This window comes from Tauraco erythrolophus, chromosome 6, assembly GCF_009769465.1.
Source record: "Tauraco erythrolophus isolate bTauEry1 chromosome 6, bTauEry1.pri, whole genome shotgun sequence".
Taxonomy (NCBI): Eukaryota; Metazoa; Chordata; class Aves; order Musophagiformes; family Musophagidae; genus Tauraco; species Tauraco erythrolophus.
In genome coordinates, this window is record NC_141470.1 from 6,274,400 (window position 1) to 6,286,546 (window position 12,147).

Genomic DNA, 12,147 nt, shown 5'->3' on the forward strand with positions numbered 1-12,147 from the left:
CCTGCTAGAGCCAACAACTCACCTTTGGTACATCTCCCTACAAACATCAGGGCAGGACCACACAAGGCAGACACCTCGTTCCCATCTCCTGACGCAGAAGGTAAGTAAGAAAACGCGCAGCGAGACACAGGCGTGCGCAGGAGCGGGAGACCACAGCCCCTCCGCAGGGATGGCATCATTTTGTGCCACCCCAAACGTTATTTGCGTGAGGCTTATCAGCTGTCCTTTCATCTTCTCCGGGTGAGGTTGCTTTCTGAGCGCTTCTGAGATGATCACAGAAGGACTCCTCAACCAGGCAAGGCTGGAGCGACCAGAGCCCACCTGCAACGCCAGCCATCAGTCTGCACGGAGCTCCGAGACAACGGAGCTACTCAACGTGTTGGACGCAGCCGCTGTCCGCTTCCCAGGGGAAAGATGACCCTTGGGAGCGGACTGCAAGAAGCGTTTCCGAGACACAACAGCGGACCGAGGGCTCGGAGCGTCCGTTTCTCTGAAAATCTGGACAAGTTCCTTACCTTCAGGTCCAGCATCCACCACGGACAGCACCAGTGCGTTCCACTGCCTTTCTGCTGGAGGGGCACCACGACAGGCAGGGAGAAACCACAAGCACACACACGTTGTACCAAAGAACACACCAGCAAACATCGCTTTATTACACTGGTTCCATTATCCAGACTAACCATAAAAGCTGTTTAGATGGATGTAGACAAACAAGTCAGTGTTTTACGTGTTAGGTCAAAGCTCCAGAATCGTTACTGAGGAACAGGTATTCTTCACCAGTTGTTTCCAACGTCCATAAGTGGGTCTTTGCGGGGAGGAGGAGGGGGGTACAGCAGCAGACCCTCCCCAGTGTGCCCAGTACCACCCGAATCACCAGACAGACCCAGGAGGTTGTATTGCAAAGAGGTCGGGGTGGGGAGGGGGGGCCACAGCGTTAACCAGCACAAACGGAACGAACGGAGACACACGGACCTGAGCCTGGCTCAGCGGGGGCTACACGAGCACGACACACTGCTACGAGCTACCAAACATCAGAGACCAGTCTAAGACTGGTCTAAAACTGGGACTAGAATGACTCTGGGTGGAAAGGCATAGAAATAAACACTCGCTCCACTCGGCACTCGCTGCCCCTCTACACGCTCACCGGCACCCCGTCACGCAGCCACGGACCCTCGCTGTCTCACAGCAGCAAACCACGACGTCACGAGCAGCCGAGGAGCAACTATCCACAGCAGGTGGGACGTGCTCGAGAAAGATGCCTGGTGCTCCTCTGACACGGGTCACCCTCCTCTGCGTGTGCCACGCGACGGGCACAGCCCCCCGCCCACACTCTGCTCCATTTGGTCAGCCCTGCGGACGCGAGCGAGCTGCTCCATTAACTGAGGGCTGCCCTGCTGCCAAGTGCCCGCTCTCCAGGGGTCCAAAGTACTTGGGTCACTCTGTAAACACGGCAGAAACGCAGGTTTTGGTTGTCACCCCTGTACGAGACCAAAATGGATGGAAAACGCGGATGTTCGCCAGTCAGCAGCTCTGCGAGCCTCCTGCCACTGAAAAAGTCTGGGGTTGCACTCTTGAAATTTTATTGGTGGTGTTTATGCCATGCTCTTCTGGACAAACGCTTCCCTGAAAAATACCCTTCAGCAGCCAGATTAGATCACAGTATTTAAAAAGCGACAGGGTTACGGTTACGCCAGCGCCTTAGACACCAATGCAGAGGCTTAGTGTGGAGGTTACAGCACTGATGCTTAGGGGAGCACTTACATTTTGGAATAATGACCTAAAAAAAAAAAAAAACCACGCAGCCCAGGTCTCCAATTTCTCTTCCCAGATGCTGAGTCACCAGCAACAACGCTGCCTAGCTCGGCCCGGAGCCCTCCGCTGCTCCGCAGCCCTCCGCCTGGGTTTGCTCTTTCGGCAGGGACGGCGGCACGTCACCGCCAGTTTGTGCGTGACCACAGAGAGCACCTTTCCCAGTTGGACTCAGGAGATTGCTCAGCCTGGAATTACCCCGGGAGGAACGAGACAGCTCTGAAGGATGGCAGAACCTGACATGCCCCATACAGCAGACACCGAGAACGAAACCCTCTCGGGAAGCAAACTAGAAGAGCTGAGAATAAGGCAAATAACTTAAGACTGATGGAGTAACTCTGGGTTTTCTGCTTGTAACACGTTTTACTCCACGGAGCAAAGGAAAGGCAGGTTGACCTTACTTATTTAACCTTCCCTGACATTTAAGAGATGAGCAAGACTAAAAGGAAAATAAAAAAAAAAAATAAAGAACTAAGGAGAAGCTGTCTGTCTCCCTAGAGCTGTGATACAACATAAAACTATTGTAAGCTACTCCAGGATGTTGAAAGTCCGTTTGGAGAAAGGCAGTAAGCCCCTCCCGGGGGCTGTAACAGTAGTGTACTGCATGACATTCCGTGCAAGTTACGCGACTCGCTCACGAGCTTCGGTTTATCTACGTTTCTCTCGCCGCAGTTGTGTTACCTGGTGGCTGAACAACCTTACTCCACAGCTCAAGGTAGTTTCAGCAGAAAAAAAAAAAATTAATTTCCTGTGTCTGGTACCTGAACACTGCCAGACAAGTGTTCCTAATGCCCAAACGTTCAAATGGAAGTCTCTGAGTTTACTGGAAGCAGATCAGCTAGATTCCCTCTGCGCTTTGTTTCCAAGCCCCTCGTCTCCAAACTTTGTTTTCAAGGAAGACGTACAACACGCTTGAATGAAGATCCCATCTCGTTGCAACGGCGTTGGCTCTGACTTCCCTCTACAGACCTTCTCCGACTCTGACTAGGAGTACCCGAGGAGAAAGGGTGTGTATGTCCGAGTGACATCTTTTCCCCTGAGAGGATTCTCACACGTCGGAAAGCTAACAATGAAAATTACAAGTTAGGTAGGATAAGGTTGACCCTGCCCACCAGGCCAGCCTGAGCACTACGAGTTCCTTCCAGCCCTTTGTCGGGTGCTCAAAGTTTCCTCTCCCTTAGTTTGTTCCCACTTGGTTCATCCAGCATTGCTGAGTGTCCATCACCATTGCTCAAGCACTTGTCCTTTTCGTGTTTGTGCTCCTGCTTCTGTCGCCTTATCTCCTTATACCGCAACGTGATGTCACTGAGAAGAAAAACAGATGTGAACTAGAATATGATGTGAATAAACTATTTCAACAGACAATAAAAACAGTAAGGCGAGTCTGCTCTGGATGCAAGCGCCCCTGGGTAACAACCCCCTCCAGTCTTCTGGCTGCGGATTTCTACCACCGCTAACGGCATCGATTCACTTGAAACTTGTGCTTCTTGCAAGCAGCCTGGCCACCACCCCACCCCTCCGAAGCGTAACGCACCGGCACGCTCAACAAGAGCGACCACCGCTGTCGCTCCGGGCCTCCTCTATACATCAGTGAGATGCCCTCAGCCTCGTGCCGCTGCTTTTCACTCCCTGCACACAGCAGCATCCGAACCAAACGCGTTTAACTGGGCCCACTCGTCACCGACGCCGGCACAGCTCGGGCAATCGCAGCACGGCAGACTGGTCTTGCAATGAAGCTGCAAAACATCTTGGTCTTGTCTAATTCCGACCACAGGAGAACCAAGAGACTGATCTTGTCTGTCATCTTCCCTCTCCCAGGAAGATGAGGCGCAGCCAGGCACTTAACTGTTCACCTGCTCCTCCAGCAACTCCAGCACCAGCAGTTCCACAGAGTACAAAGGCACTGGAGGCTCAATCCAGAAAGAAAACCGCCAGGATCAGGCACAGAAAACTCCCTGTTTATTCAGTAATTCCTACACAAACACGCTGCAGCTCCAGCTGCCCAAAAGAGTTGTGATCCGTCTTCAGGAGGCACCGAGGGCTGATGATGACAAGACAGCACACATCTGAATGCGCTGTGGAATGGATGTCCAGAACAATTGCCCCCAAAAGACCCAGGAGAGGCACACCAAACCCTGCTTACCGGATGAAGAAGCGCCAGGCCGTCCAGGTGAGCACGAGTATAATCCCCAAGATCCAGCACTGGGTGATGTAGAAAGGAAGAGAAAGCGTGAGCGTGTAGGGATCGTACTTCACGACGATCAGAAACTCCGTGGCAGTGATAGCAGCAACCAGCCATGCCTGCTGACCCAACTTCTTGTGGAACTTCCTGCAAAAGAAAGGCACAGATAAAACAAAGCCATTGCTGAGAAATTAAGCATTCAGAGAAACGTTCACAAAAAGACAGCTGGGGTAACAATTTCATTCAGCTTTGCACTACTCCACAAGTCTGGTTTGGATTACACATGTACTAAGCCTACGCAGGCTGACTACTTCCACCTTGGTATTACCTAAGTTTCCTCTGAGAGGCTCTGAAAACATTTGGAAAGTTCAACTTCATCATCACGTGGCACAAGGAGGTATCCCCACTTTCAGGGTAGCAGTAAATCCACATGAAACAACTACCTGACCAGCCTGAGATCAGCTGAGCTTCAGGATATGGTATGAAATAGGAGCTCTACTCCTAGATTTCCTCTGCAAATACCAAGTCACACTGCCATAACCATATTTAACCCCTAGATAACTGCATTCTGAAACTTCCTCTCTTCCCAAAAAGGCATTCAATGAGCTGTCACTCATGACCTCTGAATGGATTTTCAAAGAAGCACACTTAATAACAAACAGGCAAGATAATGGGAGACACAAGGACGGTGTTTCACTTCTAGGACAACACAACCTTGGGGCAAATACCTGATTAATATTTAATCACCAGGGTTTGTTTTTAAGCAGGACCAGACAAGTCGATGAGAAGCTGCAGTGCCACGTACGAGTCTAGTGAAGGACTCGTCCATCAGTAACGCCACAAATTAAACTGCAGCAGAATCAAGACATCTATTCCGAGGCTCTACTTGCAGAAGGAGAGATTGGAAATACACCATCTTTCGGGTCACCTGTTCCTGCATGGGAAAACCATAAACCCAAAATACCTGCAGGCTGCCTTTCCGGATACCTCGTCACCCTCCCAGGTAACAGCCCACTGCTGTTATCCTAACCAGTCGGATCCATCACTTCTTGACCTCGTCTGTTCCCGGCATTTCTAGACTGGACATGTTTCCAGCTTACTGACCTGACCGACCAGAGGATTCGTGTGCCAATAATCAAATGGGGCTCTGCTCGGGCACCAGAACAGGCCCCTTTTCCCTGCACTGGACTGCACTGCAATCCTGCCCACGGCAGCACCACTGCTGCAAGCACATGTGCTCTCCAAGGGCACGGCCAAGCACACCACTTCCCGCTTGGTAGACTAAATTTTTGTTCTGCTGCATCTAAAATGGGATTTTATTCCCATTAGAGGAAATAACCAAGAGAAAGCTGCTGGAAGTTGCATGTATTTTTTTTCCTTTTTTTTTCCCCCCCTCCAAAGGCATGATCTAATTAAACATTTCCTGAAATCCAACTGATTTGAACCAAGGAAGACTGCTCTTGAGAAAAGCCATACCCTCAACTGCCATAAATCACCAACTGTTTCACTAGCCAGTACACACAACCAACTTTTCTCAACAGCCTTTAGATGGTGTTTTCTCATCAAAAACCACACAAAGCAGCATTTTGGTGCAGTTGCCTGTCAGCCCCAAACCTACCACCTTAACTGATTATGGTGTCTCTGAAGATGCTCGAGATGAACCACACAAACAGAAGCACCAGCGACTCAACGTCGAGGTGGCCGTTCCTCCTGGTATTCCTTGTTCTGCCTTTGTTCTGGACGTCTCTGCTCTGATCACAGGGAGCACCTACTCTGCAGAGGGCCTTGCCCTCTCACTTAACCATTGGGTATTCCGAAGCACATTTTCCTGCCAGGCCCTCCCTCCCCGGTCCAGCTCACCGTGTTACTCCATTCCTACCACAGCGTAAGATGTGAAGTGAAACGCACCCAGGAAGAATTCAGCGTGAAGTGGCAGAACTGCTGGGATGGGGAGCAAAGCACTATCAGGAACCTAGAGAAGGGCTGGACATGTGAAGATGACCTCTGCTGCACTTCCAGGGCATGGCAGCAAAGGGAGATTCTCGTCCGGTCTCCGACTGCGGGGATGTGCAGCCTCCCGTCCGGCTGAGGCGCTGCCTTTGCCAACGCTGTGATGTCCAGGAGCCACATCAGCTCTCTGGGTATTTTCTCACCGGTTTCACCACGCGGTGGATGAAAGAGAAGCCACCTTACAAATCCCTGATGAGGATTTTCTTGGAGAGCAGCTGCTCTGCTAACACCTCCCTCTGCCAGGCAGAGAAAGAACGCTGCCCAGCACCCTGCTGCCTCCAGCTGGTATCCTGCCCAGTGCACAGGCATCACAACAGGTGCCAGAGCATCTCCTACAGCCCTGGGGCAGAGGGAACTGCAACTGCACATTTGCTCCCAGTTTCTCCTCCCCTCTTCTCACCAGGTGCCAGCAGCTGCTCTGGGGAGAGCATCCTTCCTTCAGCAGGTGTTTCCTTTTGCTCAGACATAGGCTCCACTGCATCCCCTGGGATTCTCACTATCTAGGAAGGGATCTAAGCACGGAGGGCAAAGAGAGCTTTCTCCTCCCTCTCCTGAATCCAGGGGAGTCACTGAAAGTCAAGCACACACGACACATGATTTCTTAATCATGAGGCCTGAGAGTCATATTTGACACCCACATGTAAGTTGGAGCGACACGGAATCGCCCAAACACACCGGACTAAACCACGACGCAGTAAGTCAAGCGTGCGTTATCGCTGACGCAGACGGGATGAGCGCACTCCGTTTTAAAAGGTACCCTGCCTAGACCGACTCCGACGCAAGGGCTTCAGAAGCTGCTCCAGGTGGTTCATCTGGCACGACAGATGAAACGGGCACAGGCTGGCCTCGACACACGGCCGGAGAGAACAAGCGCGCAGCGAGCCTCTCGCCGCCATCTCGCGCTGTTCGGCTGACGGGGTCAGCTCTCTGCTCCGCATCCTCGTTTGCCATCGTTTCCTTTCACCACGGCACACCAACAAAAAAAAAAAAAGAAGAATTAAAGGTAACCCCAACAGAAGAGCTGTGCAGAATCTAAAGCTGTCAAGGAAGAGTTTGTCTCCTCCTGTTCTACTCAGGAAAGATTTTAAAGAAAAAGTGCTTTTTTTTGTTTGATGGATGAGATTGAAGTTCACCACCTCAAGGCAGGCTTTCTTGGAAGAGACCTGGAGACTAGAAACCAGGAAGATATGACAAATGCTCCCCAACTCTTGCATCAGGGTGTTTCTGGTCAGGAACATTTCACATCGCCAGTCCTGAAGAACTCAAGCAGCATTTCAATCACAAGAGGAGCATGGTACGTAAGAGCTGGAGAATAGCTTCAGGAATCACCCCTCCTCTCTTGTACTAATTCTAGATACTTTATTGTCACCATGATCAGACCAAGTTCCTGAAAGAAAAGCCCTAGAACTGTCTGCAGATACTAAGAACCCTGGATGAGAAAAAGAGTCTTCATATTGGAACTTCACTACTTTCTAGACCAAATATTGCAAGGTAGACTGGTTAGATCTCTTCAGCTCATCTCAGACAATCCTGTCACTACCAAACAAGGCAGTGAGCCATGTTTCTGACAAGGAAGGTCAATGGAATATTCCAACCTTTGTCCATTAAGAAGATGAGCAAGTTTCCAAAAGGAAAAGGTCAGGAAGGTTTCTTACGTGCTGTCAGCTGGGAGCCTCTTGAACAGCCTGCTCTTCCTCAGCAAGTTCTCCCTACAACACAACAGGAAGAATCCAAGACATTCCTTGGTTCAAAGTGAGACACGCGTGAAAACACACCCAGTGAAGCTGGTAAAACAGGGGTAGACTACCTCTGCTTGCATGACCTGAAATGCAGGACGGAATCAAAGTCCAGTTGCAAAAGCCTTCGCAGAGAAATTATTAGGTAAGACCAGATGGTAGGTTCTGACATTCCGCATGAACAGTCTGATGAGGTCAGCTCCGTGGTGCGCCAAGCAGAGCCATGAGCCTCAGAAGGGAGGGGGCAAGTCACCTTACCCACCAAGAGAAACAGAACAGCAGGTGGTGGCGGCAATGATGAGGACATGCAGTTCAGGATGAGAGCCTCTGCTTGCTGGATCAGCTTCTCCAGCTCATTGGAAGAGTGGCAACAAACGGAATCAGCAATGAGGCACCGATGACTGATGATTCTCCTAAATTTCAATGCTATGCCATGTGGTTGAACAGAGGACAAAGGAGTTTCTCCAACCCAAACACACGGGCCAGAAGACTGTGAATGCTGCTAAGGAGAGGAGCTCACCAGCGAGAGGCAGAGACCTCTTCTTACCTTTGCGTTGGAGGCACGTCCCAAACCAGTAGGTCCGACACCAAAGGCAAGGGCAGCCTGCCACTGCTGAATGTCCTGAAATCCGACTAAGCAATGTGGGTTGACCCTTCTTCCCAGTTCTAGGAGTCAAAGCCTTGCAAGGGAAACTGATCTTCACAGAATGGTGGAACCCTAAATTCTGAACACAGACACTTTTTGCGTTGGTCAGTGACAGACAGCGAACATCCCTTGAAGCCAGACGCTGCCTCAGACTTAAGATGTGGGCTCAGGCAATTTGTGACATTACTACTAAAAAGAAAAGGTGATTTTGAGAACAAAGCTTTCTCAGGTCTTACACGGTCTGCAGAAACAAAAGCAGCAAGGACAAATACGATGCTCAAGTAGAAACAGTCTGAAAGTACATGCACTGCTGTGTACGGGCGCATCCCACCTTCAATACACTTTGCTATGAAGGATCCCCTGGTCTGCAAGAGGATGCCAGGAGAGCTCCAGAGGACCAGGGACCAGTTGGAAGACAGCTCAAGCAAAGAAGCGCCTTTCAGAAACACTTTTTTTGTAGTTTGGGCCCTGTTGTCCTTAGAAGGTGCATCTGAGGACTGTAGTTCCTGGCTATCAATCTGAAAGCGGAGTTCAGTACTCCTCTGCCCACGAGTCCGCGGCACTCCAGCCAATTTCCACATTACAGTCTCAAAAGAGCGATTGTTTATTAAAAACTGAGGTTAAAACCAGTGCACATCGAATGCCCTTAACACCAGCTGTTCTCTCACCAGATGTAGTCAGAATTTTACCTCCGAAACAAAAAAGCACAAAGCAGATGCTTTGGGATTAGGTCTTTTTGTCCCCAACAAGCTGAACTCTTGCCCCGAGATGGATGCCAACAAGCTGGAGCAAATTCTAAACAAAGCAAGTGAAGCTTGACATGGTATAGACACAAGAGGACTGGCTTACGGGTCGTCCATGAAGTCGTAGATCTCCCTCATAGCCACACCTCCCACATTGACAAAAAAGACAAGTCGTAACAGGACCAAGTAGTGTTCTGGTGGCATCCAAAGGACAAACTTCAAGTAAAATGTGTTCAGCTCTGCCAATAGAAACTGAGAAAAAGGACATTTTAATTACATTCGGAAGACTTTGCTGGCTGAAGCCTGGAATCTCCCTGCACGACTCCCCCCACCACTCCTCTCACACCACAAAGTCCTGCTCAGCGTTACTGGGCGCACCACCAGCAGCTGCAATAAGGACCAAGGGCAGTTGGGCTTTTAGAAGTTTTCTGTGTGTTGGAAGAGGCATTAAAAAATGACAACAGGAACCTGGACGACCACTGTCTCTAATTTTGAATGAGTTCATCAGGAGTTTGAAGCACCTGCAGAACTACTGATAACAAACCCTAAAAGCAACAACTTATCCTTTTGCTACAATTTAAACCCTGACTGAGGGAACCCCAAAACAACAAGAAGCATGAGCAGTACATCCTGGCTTTCCTTTATTCCGTTTGGTTTTTTGTTTTGTTTGTTTGTTGTTTTGCTTTTTACGGTTATGCAAACGCCACTGCCGAAGCCAACTTAGGAGAATTGATAATACATTTATAGCAAAACGTCCTCAAGTGTGCTGCCCCTACAATGGCATTAAGTGAGCAAGTGGACACCAGTTCCCCACTTCAAAAGAAACAGTAACAAATGGCATTAAGCACTGTTTAATCCAAAACAGTGGGTCAATACCTGAAGCTACTTACAGACTGTCAGCTGAAGCCAGGCTTTGCTAGAAGAAGTGTTACTATAACCACAGACTAATAGAAATTCAACGGAATCTCTCCAGTTGCAAAATCTGCTCCAGCACCTAAACCCTGATTTCTGAAGGGCATAAGAAGCTGGGAGTAGGCACAGCGTACCCACTCGGAGAAACGTGTATTTTACTCATGCAGGGACGTTGACTTGACTTCTCCCACGAAGCATGGGCACCTCAGCAAGCCTGCTGTGCTATGTGAGCTCAGCTGAGCGGGTCTGTGCACTGCCTGGCACACACTGCTGGCACGGCCGCTTACAGCCAGCGGAGCTCCTGCGGCACCCTCGGGTCTGCGGGGTGTGCGCTGCGACGGGAGCGCGCGGCGGCTTGTCGGGCTGACCAGCGTGTCCCGCTCAGCAAACCGTAACAGGGAGCTTCACTGGACAGACCCCAAAACAAACCACCACCAGATCTCACACTCCACATATTTCAGGATGCTTAAAGGTATGCTGTTCTAGCAACTGCTAAAAAATAGAGTTACATCCTGTACCGCAGCAGTAACGCAGAAAGTGGGCAGTGCCCATTGTCTCCGGAGTCGCCGGAAGCATCACAGGGGCTTTTTAGTTCAACTTCACAGTTGTTAATCCAAATAAGTTTGAGCTGCTCAAAACCAGAGCCAGGTGACATCCCACGGACAGCGCAAAGGCCAAAGTCCCCTTGCTGACAAGAGGCAGGAGTAGGAAAAAGCACTTTAACCGCCACGTTTATCCTCCGCATCAGCGCCAGGTGCGATGCCCGGGGCTGTGAAATGGAAGCTATGGATTCCAGCAGATGCATTCCTGTAACACGGACTCAGCCGCTCCCACAGCTGGATGAAGGGGACGGACTGCCCATCTGTCGTGACTGCTGGAAAAGCCAACTTGCTCTTTTGGCTAAACGGGGGAGGTAGGTCACTCGGACCGGTCGTGCTGATGCTGTTAACACCATCACGTGCTACGGTGTTCAGTGAAACAGACAAAAATCGGGGATAATTGAATTATTTACATCTGTATAAAAACACTAGGCAAGGCAAAACCGCTTGTCAGGAGCCACGCTGCCCAGAGCCAACACACAGAAGCCTGAGACTTTGGTCATGGGCTGGGATACATCCCAGCTGTAATGGGATATGTATCTGCTTACAGCTGAGAGAAACGAGCCGCTTTCAGCCAAAGCCAATGTTTTTGGCACAGCAGCTACTTCCTGAATTATGTTTAGATCACAGTTTATATTGCTTGCGTTGCCAATCAACATTGTTCAACAGGCAAGAACAAATATTTATGCAATGAATCTGTAAACTGTACCAAAGACAGGGAAACAGGCTCCTTTCCTGCAGGGTTCAGGAGTGACCTCTCCCAGCCTCAACTACAGAAACATCTCCATGCCAGGGCTCCAGCCTAAGTTACCCTTTGTGCAGCTGCTTGACTGTTACAAAACATGAAACCCAACGATAGAGAGAAGACAAGACAGAGAAGTTTCCTTACTACAAAGATTATGCCACAAACTGCTAGCCATCTGCGTAAGCTGGACGCTGGCTTCCACTCAAACTTGACCCAGCTGTACGGGGTGAACTGGAAGACAATTCTCTTCATTTTACCTCTGAAAAAAAGCAGAGCACACTCTTACAAGGTCAAGAAACAGCAGCACGTAAGAGACATCTACTAACGTTTCCATTTAAGGCACTAATTCACATTTGCTAAACGCCTTGATTTAGTCCATAAAAATTGCGACTTCATGAGATTAACATTCCGAGTTAGTTAGAGAGAAGCTGTTATTTGGACCATCGTTTTAAACTTTTAAATACTACACCCATCGTAGTAGCAGTTCCTCAGTTCTGCTCTGCTCAGCAAAGACACTACAGAAAAGGACAGCTCATTACTGCTACAAGACTACGAGAGATTTATTAAATTTTAAGTTTGTGTCCCAGTTACTGTGAAGCTCTGATTGCTAGGGAATGCGTTATTCATACAGGAGCCAAACAGGTCCTCGCTGAGAATGAAAGAGTATGATCCTGACTTGGATTCCTGCCTCTCCTTAATAATTCCATTAACTAAGCTCATTTCCACAAGATGCCCTCACTCCTAGGCAGCAGGCAACACTCGTGA

General features: G+C 49.6%; 1 protein-coding gene across 2 annotated transcripts in view; it reads right to left on the reverse strand.

The window, feature by feature from the left end:
• Positions 1-690: 690 nt before the first annotated feature.
• The window catches only part of PTDSS2 (phosphatidylserine synthase 2), a 40,187-nt gene continuing 28,730 nt past the window's right edge, over positions 691-12,147 (reverse strand). For both annotated transcript variants that reach the window (XM_086613644.1, XM_086613643.1), the window contains 4 exons: positions 11,527-11,641; positions 9,233-9,378; positions 3,953-4,138; positions 691-3,114 (listed from right to left, as the gene is read on the reverse strand). In XM_086613644.1, the coding sequence (XP_086469770.1) occupies positions 2,970-3,114; positions 3,953-4,138; positions 9,233-9,378; positions 11,527-11,641 (592 nt within the window). In that variant the 3' untranslated portion in view covers positions 691-2,969. The remainder of the gene's footprint in view (positions 3,115-3,952; positions 4,139-9,232; positions 9,379-11,526; positions 11,642-12,147) is intronic.